The sequence below is a fragment of the Anarhichas minor genome, unplaced genomic scaffold (genome assembly GCF_050575085.1).
Source record: "Anarhichas minor isolate MPS153535 unplaced genomic scaffold, ASM5057508v1 ptg000050l, whole genome shotgun sequence".
NCBI lineage: Eukaryota > Metazoa > Chordata > Actinopteri > Perciformes > Anarhichadidae > Anarhichas > Anarhichas minor.
Genome location: NW_027466496.1, coordinates 1,250,565 through 1,271,362, shown reverse-complemented (window position 1 = coordinate 1,271,362; position 20,798 = coordinate 1,250,565). Strand labels below are relative to the sequence as shown.

General features: G+C 45.9%; 1 protein-coding gene across 1 annotated transcript in view; it reads left to right on the top strand.

Annotated features, from left to right (window-relative positions):
* The window catches only part of LOC142971873 (partitioning defective 3 homolog), a 301,306-nt gene that overhangs the window by 145,556 nt on the left and 134,952 nt on the right, over positions 1-20,798 (top strand). The window contains exons 12-14 of the mRNA XM_076112603.1: positions 278-406; positions 12,482-12,670; positions 13,120-13,290. Of these exons, the coding sequence (XP_075968718.1) occupies positions 278-406; positions 12,482-12,670; positions 13,120-13,290 (489 nt within the window). The remainder of the gene's footprint in view (positions 1-277; positions 407-12,481; positions 12,671-13,119; positions 13,291-20,798) is intronic.

Genomic DNA, 20,798 nt, shown 5'->3' with positions numbered 1-20,798 from the left:
GATTATACTTCAATCAGACTGACGTGAAAATCAGCTAGTGCTCACTTTAGGGGGAAATAACCCATGTTTAAAACCAGCTGCGACAGGCTCAGTGGGTAATCTGCATAAAGGTTATGTGGAGGCCGTAAATCCCCCCCCCCCCCTCCCCCCCTCCCGTTAGAGTCAGAGAGCTCTTTGATTTTAGCTTTGCCGCTTAGTGTGTGTGTGTACGTTTATTTTGGCTTGTATGTATGTGCTTACCGGAGTATTTATGATCTGTGTGTGTGTGTGTGTGCAGGTCAGTGGAGTGGACCTGAATGGTAAGAGCCAGGAGGAGGTGGTGGCCCTGCTCCGAGCCACGCCCATGGGTGGGACTGTGAACCTGTTGGTGATCCGCCTCGAGGACTCGCTGCTGCCCCGAGAAGTGGTCAGTAGACAGCCAGCACCTCACTCTATTTCCACTGCTGCAGTCCCACTCTGACAAGAGAATAACACATTAGCAGTTGATTGCAACAAGTAGGAATCCAACACGTGATGTATTTGATACTAGAGGAGAGTGGCGCCTTATTGTTGTTCTCACTTTTTAACCCTTAAAACATACATTTGAATTGAGCAGAACTGGGATTATTTTATTCAAAATAAATTGATAAACGACTGGTATACTGACTGAGATGGTAATTGTTTTTTGGTGTATATTACAATAATTATTGTTGACAGGGAATTAACCACACCCCCAAAGTCAATTTGGTCCAGCATATCACAGCTGAGCTCAAAGAACTCACTCTAGGAATATGATAAAGAGCAATAGATGTCACATTCAGAGCAGCTGGGATATGGATTTGTCATGGTGGCTGCACAGATGTGCCTTTTAACTGCTCCTTCCACCCGTCACCTTCTCTGTTTGTCTACCCTCCCGTTATGCTGTGTCTACCGTGTATTTTAATCAGCGTTGTATTTGTTAAAAGAGGTTGCCAGCTGCTCCACTCTGAAGGATGTATGCCTACAAAAGACATGCCCTTAAAATCAATAGGATTATGATCCAAATGCACCTAAATATTCACCGGCCTCCCCACGTTCACCCGAGCAGAATGAGAGCTGATAATCACGTGATAAACACACATGGTCCCCTAAGTGTTAGGGTAGACGTGGACACAACCAACACACAAACACACCGTTAACTAAATGTGAGACACGGATACAGCTGTGGGCACAAACACCCACACGTTTTGTGCAGATGTGCATAATTGCACACTTTCACATATAGAAACACACAGGGGCTTATGGTTAAACACAAGTCATGTGCACGAGCAGACACAATCACAGCTTTTAGCATGTGCAGACACACACACACACACGCGCACACACTGACCTGAACACTACACACGCACACACACATACACACACACACCCAAGTAACGTGCATGAGCAGCCACAAAGAGCTTTGGACATACTCGCGCACATATGAACAGGGACACCGACATGCACACAGACTGCTCGTACACACACACACAAACACACTCAGACACACAGCCTACACGCAGGGTGACTTTGGCTGTCGTGCAACAGATGGTGAGGCTACTGCCCTCGTCCAGCCTGCGCTCAGTCTCGCTGACAGCAGGCCCCGGCGTCACTGCACCTTGGCAGTCCAGGGGCCCCCGGTGCCAACCTCAGTCCTACCCGTAATACTCAGCCCGGCACCCGGGCTGTTAACCCCGCCAGAGGAGCTGCTCTACCTGCAGAGTGACGGCCCTCTGAGGCGCATTTTGCTGTGCTAATGTGCCTGTTCCTCCAGTTAGAAATGCAGCACCCCCCAGACTTAGCTCCACTCTCATCGAGCTTCTTTCATTTTAACATTCATAAAGTGGCAAATGGGCTCATATTTCACGACAACGTGTATTGAATTAAGGGAAGCTTGCATTGTAAAGTAAAAACAATGAAGAATGAATGAAAATGAAAAGTTTTAAGGCAACTTAATGACAGTATACTGGCATCAAACCTCTGACCTTCTGGTTACTCAACAGAGTCTTTTATCTACATCCAGCACTTACATTCTAACTGCAGGGATGCACCAGGCTGCAGACAAGAGGAGGGTTAAAAACATGCACGGCTGCCCCTGGGCTGTCGACTCATCAGAGGCGTGGTGTGTACGCTCTCTTAGCTCCTCAGGCATGACGCCATTAGAAGAAAAAAAAGCCCATCATGGAAACACTGTCGAACAATCTCTCTCTGTTTTTGTCTGCTTTCTCTCTTTTACGTCTACTCTACATGCTTTGAGAGACTGCTCCTTCATATTTCACCACTTTCCACCGCAGATTAGCATTTTGCTACTCGCTCCCTTACTGTTCCTTTTTTTTTTTTTTTTTTTGTCGTCCTCTCGCACACTTTCACATTTCCCAGCAGTGCTTTCACAAATCTCAATAATCCCTACAAGTATGTTCATAAAAATCAGATAAGGAGGCCAAGGCTCTGCCGGTGACAGTTATTGCAAATAGAGCATGGAGGAAAAGCATGCTTGGTAATTGCCTCCTCTGTCACACACTCTGGATTGGTGCATGTGTGTGTGCGTGTGTGTGCATATATACTACACATTGTAGTGCCAGGACACACATAAGCACACATGTATAGACGATCGCTTACGTGCTTTCATTTATGTAATTCCCTCAATGACAACGCGATGATGTTTTATATTGTAGCGTGAGTGACATGCCAGAGAACTGCAGGCGTCTGTCAACATACAGCCCTGCACACACCACACACACACACACACACACACCACACACACACGTATAGATGAAAATAGAAAGGAGCCATTTTTCTTTTTGTCTAGTTGACATTTGCCTGCTGATGTTTAATGTCAGTGCCGGAAAAAAATCCCTCCACATCTCCTTTTGTTTCGATATTTTATTGAATGCAAGGCTCGTCGCACGCGCCCCCAGAGGAATTAATTCACCCTCCCAGCATGTTTGCGTTGCGTCTTTAATTGCCACGGTCGGGGTGTATTTTGACATGCTTCCAGTAGCAGTAGCAGCAGCTCTCGATAGCTTTCAATAAATATGTACTCGCTGCAGAGAGAAAAGGTTAAATGGCAATAGAGCAGAGAGGGGGGGGTCTACGTGTCTGTCTTTGTCTGTCTGGCTACCTCTCCGAGGATATCAGTAGACATTTTTGTGTGTTGTATCAGAAAAGTAGAGCAGCGTTAACCTTTGAGTGATGAGTCCAGTGTTGGGTACGCCTGCCCTTTCATGCCTCTTTCCTCTCTCTTAAACATTTACCATCCATGATAATACAGTCATTTATTATATTCCTCATTGAATGATTCTTTTTTTTTTTGTCTCTCTGGTTCTGGCGTTGTTCTACAAGTTTGGTTCTATGGGACCCTTTTGACCTTCAGGTTATAAGACAGAGGAGGGGAGAGACGAGCAGAGACGAGCAGACAGAGTTCTCTCTAAAAGCTCAGCTCAAGCCTTGAAGACACAGCAGGAGGCGCTGATCAATGGCTGTGTGAACAAAATCACTTTGTGCTGCGTTATTCCTTCATTTGACAGCTGTGGGAGTTCCAATCAGTGATCTCTAAGCAGGAGCTTTGGAGCTGACTAAAGGGAGAAAGTCAAAGGGATTGCTGCCCCCTACGGGTTTGGAGGTTAATTCATCACTTGTATCATAAGAGGGGGCTGTTCTGAGGAGGGAGAAAGAAGTGCCGTGGTGAAAACTCAGAATGAGTGACTCAGTGCTTTGTGATCTTTAGAGAACTTCATGAATGATCTCTCAGAGCTTGTGTCTCCCCACCTTTGTAATCTTATTAGAGGTGAAAGGAACTGGAGAAAGGGTTTATCCGACACAAAGGGCTTATGGGGGAATAGGGTAAGACAGACAAGGGTCATTTAAATGGAAAATGGTCAAAAGTAAATCATTTTAAATCTTCACGGATTGGAGTTAGGTGGGGGTAATACTCAAAGCCAATAGTGTCTTCCCTCCGTCACTCTGACACCAACCGCCACGCTCTCCCTTCACATTATCCATGACCTCGGATGCAATCACCTGCCTGGTAACACTGACCACAGCAAGGCTCGACAGTAAAGATGTATTACAGAACAAACCCAGACACAAAAACACAAATTCCCACATGGAGGCAAGAAGGGCACATTTAAGCACATTTAAACACACGCACACGTACACCGCACACTTCCCACGCATAGCCGCTGGATGTTATTTATTGTTGGCATTTATCTCCCAGCGTGCAGCGCTGTCTGTGCTCACAGCTGCTTTGAGCGACGCCGAGCCCCTCGGTCCACGCCGGCCAGCTTTGCGGAGTGGAGATTGTTTTTTTTCCCCCCCAGCTTCCCTTTTTTTTTTTCCTCCTGTAATAACCAAGGCGAATGTCACGCCTCACTGCACGACGAGCAACGGCAACATTCAGGAAGCGAGGAACCATTCCTGCCTCCTCTCAAAGACGTCCATCCACACCCTGCCGCCTAGTGATGGAACGCCACATCAATTCACCTGTTGTGGTGCCGTTTAGAGCAGACACGGCCAAGCAAAGGCAGAGGAACCTGATCTGTGACCGGCAGTTTATTACATAAACAATGACTAAATATAGTGCAGGCCTGCCAGTGGCAAATCATGTGAATTCTAGGATGCTCTCAACTCATCCTCCACACACACACACACACACACACACAGTATGCATGCACTCAGTCATCCCCTTAAACATATTTTAAGCGACACCACAAATGCTAACCCACTCCGTGTAAAAACCTGACACGCAATATGGGCTTGATGAGTCACATATGCTCAAGAGCCATAATAGCGTTGTCCATGCACGCCCTTACATCATCCCGTGACCCGTAGATGAGCAGTATTTTTGTTTTATGTCCAATGGGCCCGTGAGCCGTGGAGAACAAATGGGCTTGTGAAGCTGCTGTTGTAACACTGAGGACCACATAAGAGCAATTAAACAGTACATTAAAATCCCCTCTTTACGATCATATCGCACTTGTCACTGATCCATTAGTAGCTATGTCTGCCAAGCAATGAGAATCTTAATTGCACGATTAATTCCGGCCCCTGATTGATGTGACCGCCAGATTTATGGCCCGTGCGGATGCCGGGGTATACGCGGCAGACAAATGCGTGACAGTGTTGCTGACAATTATTGCAGACTAATGGCCTGTTTCATAAGTGACAACCCTGGTGCCATGCTTTTACCAGCGGACTGTAATTGAGGTACTCAGGAGCACTCCATCTGTAGTTCCATTGATTTAGCTGGAATCCTATTTGTACGAGTCTCTGAAATCATTATATACAGTAGGAATAAAAGCACTGCTTCCCTGACATGGATCAGACGCCCAAACATGCTCACCATTGTTTTTCCCTTCCAAAGTCAAGGCAATCATCGTCAGTGTTGCGTTGCTTCGCGCAATTATTCACAGCAGATGATATCTCCCTTCCTCTTCCTTACGCATTCCTCTAACAGGGTTACACAGCTGGCTTTTGTTGTGGCGGCCCCGCAGTACAGAGAGGCTTCCATTCCTCTATTAAAGTTGTAAGACAAAAAGCAGACTTATGAAGCTGTATTGATTTCCTCGCCACCGAGATCCATTTACCGAGTCGGTAGAGGGGGAAATGAATTGATACAAGGCGAACAGAAGACGATCCCCTGGTTTCGGAGGCAACTAAATGATACACAGATCTGTTCACCCCTCATCCCTTCAGTTACTCCTCAACATAATATTTATCTTTGTCATTCCTCCAGTGTAGGATAGTTAAGTTAAATGTTGTAGAATATGGAAAAACAGCATCTAAGCTGAGAACAAAGGATCGATATTTGATGCTATCAACAATTAGTGGCAGTGGATGAATCTTTAACGTTACATAAGCAGTTGTTTATTTTTCTAAATTGAACACTTTAATGCCAAGTAGTAACCTTTTAACTTCCGTCTGTGTCTTGACGGCTTACATCTCCTTTCACTCCTTCCACTCACAATCCTTTGAATGCCTTTAAGAGCGCAGCATCCACATGATGATAAAGCTTTTGGGTTGTTCCACTGAAGTGGTGATAAAGCAGCGCTATCTTGATGCGGCATCTACCGCCATGCCAGAAATTGACATCTTTGGTGTTAATATAATTGGTTTGCGTAATGCTCTTTCACAATAAGCATGATGTAATTGGTTGCAACTTTTGGCAATAAAGTGCTGAAGAGGGACTCTTTATTCTTCTTCTTTTTAAGAGTTTATTTATATAACGGCAGGTTACTCAGCCAGATATTTCAGCTCAGTAAAACTTGGCAAACAGCTCGAGGAGATGAGTCATTTCTTACCGGTAGAGCTGATAATTTAAGGTGCTGTCACCATTTTGCAGATATTCGCACATCTTCGATAATGAATTCCCAGTCTTACTCGATATGGTATAATTTAAAAAAAAAAGACTGATTGAATAGAAGTGAGTGCAATCAGCAAATTGCTTTACTGTTACAAATGACTGGACATAGCTTTCCCCTCCTTTATAAATCTTTGCTAAAAATACATACTCAGGTGAAGTCAAATTACAGAAATTGCTCTCAAGGCCTTTGGAAGCAGAAGTGTACGGCTGCGGTTTTGTAACCTGCAATCAGCGAGAGCCTCTATGAATTTACAGCGCACTTCAGAACAGTTTGGCAGCAGCGGATGCATCTTAGAGGTCACTTTCTCTTCCACTTCGTGGCTTGAAATGCCTCTGAAATGACAGGGCTCGTTGATCCGGTAGGTAAGGGCCCCAATAATGTGTCACCATGGCATCAAAAAGCTCTTCCGCATCTCCAAAAAGCTTCCTCTTGGACACTTTATCCAAACTGTCTATACTCCCACACGTTTAGCAGAAGCACTTTACTCCTCCTTTCTCCCCTCTCTGTTCTCCCCTTGCTTATTGTTCATCACTGACACCTTCTATTTCAAGAACGCTGATGAGTCCTTCCTACCTTATTAACCTGGCTCCTATAGGTTCTCTGATCGGGAGTGCAGAGTTCAGAAGCATGCTCGGCCGTAATTAAAGTTAATGCTGCCGCGCGTGGTCGAAGACAATGCCAGCCCGGTTAACGATTTCCGAGCGTGTCTCGTCGGCGCCACCTGTTTTCGTTTAGCACTTTTCAGCAGCTGTTCCCATAATTACGCTTGCTGTCAGCGCAGAGAACGGGAGGGGCGCACCGCCGCATTGTGCTACGCCGATAAACAAGGTAGTTAAAGGCCACTTATGGCGACACAGTCGCTCTCCCGAAGGGGATTCAGCGTCTGTTTCCAGAACACATAATGGCTCTAAGTGTGCCTGTGCAGTTGGACATAGCAAGGCGCTTTTTATCCACCATTAGCTTGAAATGAGAGGCATCTGCTTCATGATGTGCGTCTATACTGTGGTTCCGCTGCAACGCCTTTGCAAACATCCCCAGTTGCCAAGTACACATATGAATTCACTTTTCTTTTTTTTTTTACGTTTTGACGTAATCGCTTTGCTCAATGGCGCACAGAAACATCCAGAGTCAAGCCAACGCCGTGTACGAGTCTGTTTTTGGGTTCTCACGGTGGGACCCGCTCGGTGCCTTCATTGATAGTCGGTAGCCATGCTGCGTTTGCAGTGATGTACATAGATCTGGCCTCAGATGCCCTCATAGAAACAGACTTTGTTCTGCTAATGAGCCTTCTCATTAGAAAATCCCCAAAGGGTAACAGTCCCGGTTTGTCAGCGCTGAGTCAAAATGTACTTGATTGCCCAGCGAAGAACATGTAATGTTGGTTCACAACACTTAAGACTTGCCACTGCCAGCGGTGCACTTCACGCCCTTTAGTGCTGTGTAAAAGCATCCCCTCTCAGCCCCTCATTGTACTCGAATTAAATTTGTTTTTAGGCTTACAGGTATTTAATATTCGTCCACCTTTGTCGGAAAATGTTGCGAGGAGAAACACCGCCAAAATGAATTTGTGTTACAATACTTATCACGCATGCACCACTTTTGCAATTACACCCATGGCTGATTTCTTTTAGCCCTTTTAAATTCATTTCCAATGACCTTTATGTCGCCAAATTGGGCCAAGTGTGGAGGGAAGTTTCCAGCGGTGTTAATTGTTTTAGGCAGTGATGTGCGGAGAACTCAGAGTTATGTGTGAATAGATGTAATTGTGATTCATTTTGCACTCTCTGTTTCCCTCTCCCTTTGCATCTCACTCGCGCCTTTCCCGCCGGCTCTGTGTCTCTGACACACGCGTGTGCACACATCCAGCACACCTCTCCTATTAGCGCGTGACAAGTTAAGCGAGGTAGAAACAAAACCAGAAAAAAAAAAAGGCCCATCAAGCAGGCGGGGCTCTTTAGCTGGACTGATGAGCAACGCTTTCCTCCGTTCACCTGCACGTGTCCCTGCTCAAACGCTGCCTCCACCCCCACCCACCCACCAGGACAATAGACTGTAATGAATGGGTGCTTCCCCGTGGCAGTGTTAATTAATAAAGGACTTAATCGTGTAATAGACTGTCACTGCATGGCTGTGTCAGAGAGAGAGAGAGCAAAAAGAAAACAACATGGGCTTCTTTTGCGATGAGCTGGCCAAGTGGACAGTCACTTGAGCTACTCGGATACTCATAATAATGATATTACAACCACTCTGCTTCAACATGGTTTAGTATTAACCTTAATGATTGGTACCTGAGTGCAGCGCAGCACCTTTTATGCACCAGGCAACATTGCATTATTTGCTGCTGTGACTTTGTGATGCTGCATCATCGACACACAACTTTCTAGACGCCTTCCTTTCAAACAGGGAACGACACTCAGTAATATAATGTGGACCATTGACAACAACTTCAAGGCCGTAGAGATCACTTGCAGAAAACAGGACGGTTCATGCACTTATAAACACAGCTTATAAACACAGCTTATAAACACAGCTTATAAACACAGCTTATAAACACAGTTTATAAACACAGTTTATAAACACAGCTTATAAACACAGCTTATAAACACAGCTTATAAACACAGCTTATAAACACAGCTTCACAGTGCACACATTTAGACGAGCGTCGTACATGTTGGAAGACGCAAACGTGTCGGGCAGAGTCACAGTCTTCTTTCTCAGAGATTTAATTTTACGCACATGTGTAGTCATGTCAGGCAAACAACCACTGTGTGTCTAACATTAACTTTAAACCCCAAATTAATAGTTCTCATTGCAAGTCAACAATATTTCAATCAAGCAGCTGTTTTTACTTTGATTTCATAGCATAATGTGATCAGATAAATGTATAAAGCATAACGATATTATTAAAACCTACCAGATGCACCAGTTGGCACATTTGTGTCCTCCCTTGTTGGCAAGTACGTTGATTATAGAGTTAGCGAATTTGATTGATGAAAGTTGTACAAAAATGCGATACAATCTGAATCTGATTTAGAATATAATTGAATGAAATGTGACTGAGCACAGAGGGTTGCCCCATTCGCTGATGCCTTTTTGGGGAGGCCTGTGCATACAGAGAGGCCAAGTGTCTTCCCAGTCAGGTGCAGTTTGTTCCTGTCTCTAGCAGCGAGTATGGGGGTGGAGGTGTTGGAGACATTCAGCCATCATTAGTGAGTGCAGCTTTCTCTGCCGTTTAGGAGGCAATTTTGGATTTGTTTTTACACTCCATGTTAGCAGAAGGGTTTTCCTGACAGAAGACCAGAAGTGAGAAAATAATTAGATTTGAGACAAACATGTTGAGCACAAAATGCACTTAATAATTCTGGATGGTGGCTGATAACGCAGACATTTTACAACTTTTTCCTGGTGCGCTTTATTCTTATTTTTTTCTTTAAAGCATGCAATGGTTTCAGCGTTTTTACATCAGCTCATCTTTCCGTCAGTCACTTTTGTTCTCTCCGTCCCAGGTGCATAAACGGGGCTGAGCTTGGAACAATGAGGTGACTTTTCTTTCTTCTCCTGTTCAGAGGCAGTTGAAAACCGGCCCTGCCTGAGCTGAATCGGTGCAACGAGGCCTGTCAAGCAGCCTGACAAACTCATTCTGGGCTAGCGGCGCTTGTTCCTGTCTGATGAAAATGTTACACTGCTCTCTCATTCTCTGCCTCGGCCCGCTATTCCCGGAACGCCGCTCTGAGTGGGTGGTTATTCTGTCATCATTTTGGAAGAGAGGGCGCGCGCACACACACACACACACACACTGAGGCTCAGACTGTGTCCGTCCAAAGCACTTTTTTTTAATCCAATGTATTACTATGTTCAACTGCTGGGCTAAAAGCCTCTCCAGGGACATAACTCACAGCCATTATTTATAAACTGTATTTTGATAAAAACATCTTCATTAAAGATAAAGACTGACCCTGCCGATGACGCACAAGGCCATCCATCCACGAGCGCTCTTTCCAGAATGGAAATTGTACGTTTGCTGCGTTGCTATGGGCCTGCTTTGGAAACCAACGGATCACATCCCACCAATTGAGTTAAGGTTGCTTCCATAGATCCGCTGCCTTTACAAGCTGGAAGTCAAACATTGTTGTTGCGTTATATTTACACCTGCACTGGATGTGTTTTTGCCTCTCGGTCCCCTATCCGCTTCATTCAGCCGTCTGAGGGGAAGCTAAGGGTCACTTCCCGACAAGAGCCGCTGATTTCTGTAATACAACGGGAAGTGTTGAAATGCAGCGCGATAAAAAACGGATTCCGGCGGTGTGAATTCTAACGTGGGTCCAATCAAGGGACAAAGCCCGGTTGGCTTGTGTTGTACGGACAGCTGTACTGGCATTTTGAAAACAGGAGAAGAAAGAGCAGAGAGAAAAGAAAAGGGGGCAGACAGGAGGAACGTCTGGAGAATAGGGGCTCGGTCAGAGGGTGTTGAAAAGAGCCTCCACCTGAACGCACCGCTGCATCCTAATAAGTCCTCGGCCTCCGAAACGCCTTATGCTCTGTCTCTCCCTTCTTTCCTCTGCTTCACTCTTTATCCGAGCAGCTGTGAAGGGCACACACCTGGCTGCCATCCATCTGGCTGTGTGTGTGTGTATGTATGCGTATGCGTCCGTATTGATGCAAGTCTATTTAAAGAGGTCCTGCGCTGGCTTTCTGGGGTTGATTGCTCTCACCGCCAGTATTGTTCGTGTGGATTTGGCTGCCATGGCAATGACTACACACGTACAGTGCAGCCTGGCCAATCACATTACGACAGCGCTGCTCTCCAGCTTCCCGCGGAGCGAGCTCGTGACCGGACAGTCCTCGGCTCTTATCTGCCGGACATGAACGTGTGCGGGGAACACCCTCATTCCCTCAACAACAGCCCCTGAGGTGCCCTTGAGCAAGGCAACGAACTCCCAAGAACTGGAGCGGTTGCAGCTCAGTGGCCAATAGCAGAGGCCTGTATGTCTGAATGAAAGACTTGTTACGTCCTCTTTGAAATAAAGACTTTCTTCTGTCAAACTGTGAAGGGAAGAGCAACTGTGGACTGAGATCAAAGCGCTCTGTTGCAGCACATTCCCTCTGCTACAGTATGTCGGCCATAGCTCAACAATCTGAACGGAAATGATTCTCAAAGATTCTTAACTCTTGTGTTTTAGCTTTCTCCCACACCTTTTCTCCCTTTCTGTTTGCCTGCAAAGTGGGAAGTAAAATGAATAAACGCTATTCCTTTTTGATATTCTTTTACAGATGCCCTTTGTCAGACACCAGTGGAAATTGTCGGAAAAGAGACGGGAGTTGTTGTTTGTCGGACTATTATCCAGCTGATTTGATCGCGCTGGGTGTTAGGCACTCAGCAGTACTCTCTCACACCTCTCTGGCAGCTGGCATGAGCCATTTCTTTGTGTTTGTACCGCGCGTGAAAGGTCTGCAGCAACAGCCTTGCAACTGAACGCTGCCATGGTAATTTCCAACAAAAGGCCCGTGGATCGCACGGGGGAAGGAGGGTCGGGCTCTTAACGTGTCACAAATTATGCTTCAAAGGGGTGTTGTTCAAAGGGAAGCCGCTGTTGTTTGAGCGCCAAATTGCTACCTGGCGCTTTCAAAGTTCTCCGCCGTGCCCACTGTTCCTGCGCCGAGCTCACGGCGGCGGAAAGGAATTAGCGGCGCTCGGCTAGACGGTGCGGCCAATTGGCGATGACAGCCCCGAGACATGTGACATGCTTGCCATCCATTCGCTTTCTTCTCCTGCACCCCTCATCTTTCCCCTCTTTATCTTTTATCCCATTTTCTTGTCATTCACCATCCCCGTTCTTTCAACTTTTGTTCTGTGCTAGTTTCTGTTGTCTTTTTTTTTTTGTATTCCCTTTGTTTTTCTGTCTTTTCACCAAAGTTAAAGTTAGATACTTCACAGGGAGATTTGAATGTAACAGTGACTTGTTGGACTCAACAACAGTTTGCCAACTTTGGTTGGTATGTTGAGTCATCAGGCTGAAAGAAGTTTCTTTATCACTTTCAGAAAAAGTTTATTAGCATCGGCAGTGCCACAGCCATGATAAACATGCACTTTCTCTCTCCTCCTCTCTCCTTAATACCCGCAGCATTCAGAGGATGATGACATGGTCCTAACCCCAGACGGTACACAAGAGTTCATGACCTTTGAGATCCCTCTGAGTGACTCCGGCTCGGCAGGGCTGGGGGTCAGCGTCAAGGGCAACAGGTCCAAGGAGAACCACGCCGACTTGGGCATCTTTGTGAAATCCATTATTAACGGAGGCGCTGCTAGCAAGGCAAGTAACTGCTCCCATCCTACGAGAAGATGAGGTGGACTACATTTAAAGTCCTTCTCATTGGGGATTTTGAATTGGTCACTTGATGTTACTGCTGCTGAAGTGGCATGACTACCATGCTGACAAGGATTTCCTTGGGGCAACAATGTGAAATATTTTATTATATCTTTGAGCTGTTACATTCAAGTGTTCGTAAATACCAGTGGTTTGCTACATCATTAACTTCCATTATTCAAACGTTTTATTGGATATGAATACGGAGACAAGATTGTGATCTTGCCATGGGATTTATAGGGATTTTCTTGGAGAAAGGGCGCATGTGATCACAGAAATCGTGTCTCAGGAGCAGCCGCTGAATGTACACGTTGTTCCTGTTCAAAGCTAACACTAGCAGTATTCAGGAGGAATTGATGAGAATTTGAGATCATAACTTGGCGTTTTGTCTGCAGGACGGCCGCCTACGGGTCAACGACCAGCTCATCGCAGTCAACGGGGAGTCGCTGCACGGGATGACCAACCAGGACGCCATGGAGACGCTGCGCACATCCATGTCCGTAGAGGGCAACAAGCGGGGGATGATTCAGCTCATCGTGGCCCGGCACGTGTCCAAAAACAATGAGGTAGCCTAACAGTCAGGGAGGAGTCACACTGATGTGCTCGAGACCTAATTTAGCATCACAAGGAGGCGGTCTGTCTTTTACATATTTCTTGAATCAGATATTGTTATTAGTATGAGCTACCACATCTCCAAGATGGCCCTTGCGTTTCACCTCCCTCACGTGTACACACATTTAGCATGAGGCGCACGATGTAAACACACACCCGGCAGACACACATGCATGCTCTAATCCCGTGGACAAGTGGAGGACATGTTGAATGCAGAAGAGGGATCGCTACATTTCAACTGCACTGGATGATAAACGAGAGTAGCTTTCCTCTCGGTTGCCTCTGGCCCTAATCTATCCCCCATAGGTTTTTGTTGCTTTGAGATAGCTAGAGGAGGACCTTTATGAAGCGACCACACCACCATGCAAATCTTCAAACAGCCCCCCCCCCCCCATTCTCTGTGTGACTTTCTTTGCCCACCGTGGGCCTTCATATGATATCTAAGAAGCACTTCACTGAGTTATGATTGACAGGCCTGCAGAATAACACCGTCGGATAGGCAGATAAAGGAATATGCATTGCGGCCAGGTGGATATTAGTCATTAGGCAACAGTCACGAATATTGGGGCGAGGGGATTTCAGCTTGTTGAAATGCCCGTTGTGATACTGAACTAATCCCTTTCTTGTGTTCTGTTTTCTTTCACATGCCGGAGTAAAAAAGCAACATGATTTAGCTCAGTGTGATATGCCAAGCACAGTGTGAGTGTATTTCAGGATTGCTGGATTCATGTGCGAGTACAACACACTCGCACACGTTGACACTCGCCCTGCAGCCAGAGGTTGTAGATCAGGTTTGATTAGTGTTGCCGTGACTCTAATTGGACCCTGTGTCCTGTGGCTGTGTGTCAGTTTGGAGTACCCCGCTGAGCCCCAGTCCCCCCCCCCCCCCCTCTGCCCTTCACCCTCCCTGCAAGCCCTCACCCTCCGAGCGCTCCGTCTCTCTCTCTTCTCACCACACGTCACCCCCGACGCCCCGTGCGCTTGTTTTTCTTCTTGTTTTAATGTCAGTGCCCCCCCAACTTGTGATGCTCCATAGCTTGCCAGGTAGAACATGGGATAAATACAGCCAGGGACTACAGTTGAATTCTCACAGCAACATACATTGCCATACATTGTGGCATTACTGTTTACCAGTACAATGACGGACTGTAAACATTTTTTCGCAAATTTTACATGGGGGCTGCATACATCTACTAAATAGTTTTGTTGGCACAAAAACAGGAACAAATGTATTCTGATGAAACTCCACAAGTCTCACAAGTGCATAAAAGAAGTGAGTCATACCGTGCAGTACGAGAGAGGACAGCAAATGTTGACCTTCTTCTTCTTCAAAAAACATTTTTTCTTATATTTGTTGAAAATACTCTTGCACAAAATACTTCTGAAAGCAATCAATGAATCAAATGCTCTGAGAAAAAGAAGGAGAAAAGAATGTGGATTGAGTGGGCTATCTTTCTGCCTACCAGGGTCAGCGGAGTCGTCCACAAGCTGCTAGCTCAGCAGCTGTGAGTCCTAACAGTAGCCATGTGCGTTGTATACCATTCATTATAATACGTTTATGCCCATTACTATGATTTTGGGGGAGTGGCTTTGGAGGCTGTGAGGGAGCTAGTGCTTTAAGCTACTTTCATTGGAAGAGAGTCTGCAACACTGTGCTGGGTTTACTACTGATTGTCGTGATGAAAAATAAAACAATGCAGCAGTGTTAGCCTTCCATGATGATATTATAAACCACCGGGCAATGTCTTTGCATCTCGCAACCCTTGAGGTTAATGAACATGACTCCAACTGAATTGGATTATGTGACATCGGTCCACAGCGGTACCTGAAGCACCCCCCCCACCAATGCAGCCCCATGCATTTTTTTAAACACAGGGCTGTTTTCGATCTGCACAGCTCCCCCCCCCCCCCCCCCTTTCCCCTTTTCAAAACTAGGGGAGAGGAGACACGTCCCTCTGGGGAAAGCTCAGCCCCAAGGTTCAGTGAGCTCTATCACTTCGGTCCAGTCACTCTGCTGTCCTCTTTAATCCCTCACCAGCAGGCAGACAGGTAGACGCACTGACACTGAGCAGACAGTTAAGGTCACAGACAAACACATTTTCAGAAACAGCAAAAATATATATTGTAATTTTATTGCTATAAAGGTGGAATTATGACGTTTTTACATTTTTGATCCATTTAGATAAGCAATTTAGAGAGACGTTTTGACAAGTGTGTACTTAAGTTTTCACTTATATATCAGTTGCTATGAGACGGCCTATTGTGAGAGTGTGTGAAACAAAAAGAAGAGGAGACGTAACAGTGAATTTTAGATTCCATCCATTAAACTCCCATTACAGGCGCAATAACACAGCGCTGAAGATGCAGTGTTTTCAGGAGGCTTAGTGGTTTGAAGAGGGACATGAAGTCACCAGAGGAACTTTGAATACACTCAGAGTAGAGAAAAGATAAGATTGTAAATGAAGGATTTAAGGTCAGTTGCGAACCTCTAATAAGAAAAGCGGAAGTTAAATGTCGACACAGGCTCCCGGCAGTTACAGCAGCCTCCCCTCTCCTCCCCCGCTCGGCTGTGTTGGCCGGGCAGATATGTGGGGAGCCAGCACCAGTTTGCCACTGTCACCCAGCCGAATGGGACTGAGCACTGGAGGCCACCATTGAAATGAATCAGATCCATCACTGTCTGCAGGGGGAGAGGAGGCGAGCAGCACAGTCTAATGCATCGGGAGGAGGGAGTGTGGGCTTCGACGGGCGCAGCGTATCCAGGCCACCCCACTCCATGAAAATAGCATTGATTCCATCATTGCTTGGCACTGTGCGCTAAAGTACGATCAACTTTTCTTCGAAGAGAGCAGTTTGATGTTTCTTAGTAGTTTACGCTGGCTTGGTTTGGACGGGGGTTTGCAAAACCACACAGACTCAAGTCATTGAACTGGCATCCATTTGCTTCTACATGATGCAACTAAAAATGTGTCGGCAGAAAAGCAACGCTGTCACTTATGGATACAAACATGCGACACCTTAATGGAAATATGAAAGGCACTATGTGACGCTCTCATCGTGTGTCAGGGCTGTGTGACCGCTCAGAGTAGCCTCTCTACAGGCATGCACACACAAATACTGTATAAACCCAACAACAACAACATACACACAGACACACACACACACACACACACTTCCACGTATTGCTCAAGGTCTCCCAGAAGCCCATTTGCTTCCAGGAAAATAGGGGCTAGATTCATCCAGGCATATCCTCTCAGTGAAGTGTTTCAATAGGCGGGTTCATAGCGCTGATGATTATGCCCATGTCTGATGTGGAGTACCTGGTCTATTTTTGCTGCCATTAAAGCGGTGGCAATGAGTGGCCTTCGCCTTGGGTTAAAACGAGATTTATTTCCCCCCCCCCCCCCCCGACCTTGGAAGAACAAACTTTAGCATGATTAAGGATCTATTCAAGTCTAAAAAAGCAGTGCGCCGCGCTGTATGAGGACTATTTTTTCCTGTAGCACAAACCCGGAAGGTCCCCATGAGACTGATTGAAAATCTGACATGTGTGGCTCCTTATTGCTCCAAACCAAGCCTAGAAATACAAGTCTCAATTTGCCGAGGAGGACTCTTAGTCAACCAAGTCGCAGGATAGCAATGATTCGAAGAAGCAGAAAGGCAAAGGCAACAAGCACAAAGTCAGAAGTGCTGATGAAGCTTCTTAAATGAGTAGCAGAATGTCTTCAGTTGGTTTTGAAAGCAGTCCTACTAATGTCCTACTAATGCCTTATAATGCATTAGATGTGCGATCAGAAAGGTAGGCAGAAAAAGCAGTTCATAACATCTCAAATATGCTTAGCACTCACTCAAACACAGACACATACAAAGTGCTAAGATGTACCGGAACAACGACTTTTTTTCCTGTGGTCTGGTTCCACAGATAGCCCGTGTTTGAAAAACTACCGTTCTGCCCCAGATAGTCAAACGATATGATTGGTCGCTGGCAATTAGTTTGAAGCATTATAATTGCATGGCTGCTTCAGAGACTGTTTAATTTCTCCTTCTATATCTGAGTTCTATTAATATATCGCCACATGTGTTTAAGCAATTAAATTCATGAAAAGTAATCTTAATTCCATTTATTTTTTTGTTTGATTCCACGTTTTTAGTGCAAAGACTCATCCTCGAGTCACAAACCCAAAGTCCTTTGACTGAATGGAATGCACATCTGTTCCAGTAGTTTGGTTAGATTTGTTTTCAACTTTGTGCCCTCTATTGTTATTTGTTTCTTAAAGATCTACATTCATTCAATCATGCTGACATATGCACCACCCATCACCTTTCTTTTTGGGACGATTTGAAGCATAATCCTGTGTAGGGTTTTGGAAGTATGGTTGTAGAAATTGTAATGATACAGCAATGTTACATTCAATAGAAGAACCTCCAACAGCAAAGTTCCACTAGCTTGGCAGTCATTTCCTTGCAAAGTGTTGCACAAATGTAAGAATTTGTAGTATGCTGAGCTGCAAAACAAAAGGGTGATCAGTTCCACTCATGGTTCATTGACATGGCATAATTTATTAGCAGTTTATTTAAATGTCTCCAAGTTGATCAGCTGCCCTCGTCTCCACTGTGGCTGAAACTGACAAGTCGACCATTATTTGGGCAGATCAAAGAAGTCGGCTTATCATGAGACGTCATCAGAGCTCCTTTCAATACAGAGAGGATTATTAGAAAACTAAAATAACAGCTTATGTGTGGAGATTTAAAGTTTTGTTATGCCAAGCATAAAAGATGGATAAAGATGGATTTTGTATCTGAGCTTATGTCTGAGATCCCCCCCCCCCCCCCCCCCGCCCCCTCTCTCCTCCCCTCTTATCCTGCTTATGAACTTTCACTCAGTGGTGGATGTTTGTGTCTGTCTGTTGCAACAGCCGTGGCCGTTCATGACGAGCCTCGGATATTTATCACACAGCAGCATCTAAAAGCAGACAGGCTGATGATAAGCGTGCTCGTGTCTGGGTTTCATTTCTCTGATTTGAAATTCATCGCATGACACGGGCGTACGCCTCTCTGTGCGTTTGTGCTGTTATTTACGGCCGATATCTCCAGCCAGACATCGACTGTTTTTTTTTGACGGACTGGCTGTCTTGTGTTTTTTTTTTCCGGTTGTCCTTCATGACAGCGCTACGGCAACTTGCCAATGAAGCACCGCTTTAATCTGAGCAGCAGAAAGACACTTCTCACCACAAAACCTTCCCCGGCTTCCCTGTCCGTGTTCGGGACTTCTACACACTTCTACAGTCTGAGTCAAATTTCACAGAGTACTATTTTTACACCGTGGCGCTCCGCCACAGAGTTCTCATGATAATTCACGAGATGGAGCTCATGCCTGAGGACGGCAGAGCTATCACTAGAGTCCTTTCACTTCAGACATTTCTTAACTTTTACTTTCTTTTTGTGCTTGTCTCAGCACAGCTTTCTGTGAAGACCGCCTCAAGACGTAAACGTAAAGCTTTTATGTAAAGCATTCCCCCTATTTTGACCACTTGAAAGACTTTCCAGTCCAGCAACCCCAATTATGTAAATACCACGTGGGACCAACAAAACCACTGCAAAGTTGCCCCGTGCATTTAGCCACCTGAGGAACCTGTTTCTGGTTTTCTCATTTCCCTAAGCCGCTGACACAGAACCGCATTTATCGGAATGTCCGGCTGTGTCTCGTGTTCAGCATATGAACCACCACTGATGCTGACATTTACGACACTGCTGAGGTTTTGATATGCACGACAGCTAATTAACGTCAACGCTTTAAATTGGAGAAATGTGACGGGCTGTTACGAGCCCGTCACATTTCTCCAATTTTAAGCGTAAGGACGACAGAACAGCATGCTGTCATCATGCCGACATCATATTACACATGATGGGGGATTCACACCAAAAAAAAAAGCAAAAGGGACCTCTTCTGAAACAGTTTATTGTTCTATCTGACGCCATTTGCTCTTTTATAATGACCCGCTATGGATCACAGCATACTCTTCTATTTCCCAGCTCACCATGAGGGAACATGGTCAGGCTGAAACACTGCTTCATTATTGATGAGAAGCAGCAGCGGGGGGGCACAGGAGAAAGATCAAAGCACTTCATTCCCTGCGTTCACCTGAGCGTTGTTGCATCATCGGAGCTCGCAGACGCAGTAGCTTAACTCTGCGGATAGAACGGCTTATTCTGTTTTCAAAGTGCACCGAAGGAGCCTCCTCAGCATGCCAATGGCCTTGTTTGTAATCCATTCCAAACGCGTTGCTTGTTAGTCACTAAGAGGACCTTTATGCAAAGAGACAAGGGGGGAAGGAAGTGGCAGGCCCTAACAAAAGATGCTCACTTGGACGAAAGAGGGGCTGATCGATAGAGCCTTGAGAGAGCTATCAATCAGAGCCCCGGCCCAGTAAATTATGGTTTTATTAGTATTGAGCTGACCACTGCTGGGAGAGACCTTAAAACATTGAGATGCTGGCCCACATCGGAGGCTAGAGAAGGAGAGGGAAATCGGTGTCGACCCCCCCCCCCCCCGAACTTAATACGCACTGATTGAATTCCAGTCAGATCATGACTTGTATGTACCACAGCTTCCCCGCTGCCATGGCAAATAGCAGTGATTCATGGGAAGCGGACGGAGCGAGGGCACAAAGCGGTGCACTCTGGGAAGTGCAGTTTGCAATGAAGGGGTGACTAAATTGAGGGAAGTAGATCGCAGAGGAGCAGAAATGCAATTCCGGCGCTGCTGGGCCCTCATTCCCAGCCGGCTCACTGAGGACTAACTCATTTAGGAACAGCAGGGGGAACTCAATAGGGCCAATTGAGAAAATAATATATTGAATCTGGTGGTTGAGTGGGCTGCTTGGGCAAGGTGGAGGACTGCGGAGGGGAAGTGTGTGCTAAAAACCCAGGTGTTTTTAAGCAACATATACACGTGTATGTGAATACACACGCGTACACACGCACACACACACACACACACACACACACACACAGAGATCCCTTTCACTTTGCAGCATAGCACATATGGTGTTCACCTGTTAGCTGTTACTATTGCACTATACTTGAACATGGTCGGTCCACCAGATTGGTCCTGCCTGGCATATCTCAATAAATATTGCATGGATCACTATGGAAGAGATACGACATAGTAGCCAGTCTCTGTATCGCTGTGGGTGTGTTGCACTGTAACTGACATACTCTGCTTATTTCTGACGCAACTGCAGTACTGTGCAACAGAAAGAAGTGTCCTTCTTTCTGTGGCCCAGTACAGAATAGTGCTGTTTTCTGTCTTTTTTTAAACGCAGTATGAATTGTTTGAACTGTGTACTCAATGGCTCCTGGGACTGATTCGCATTGCGGTCTTGTATCAGTGCTGGAGGCGGTCCTCGCTCCATTAGTGCAGCGGACTAGTGAACAACTCTGAGCTTCCGTTTCTGCGGGA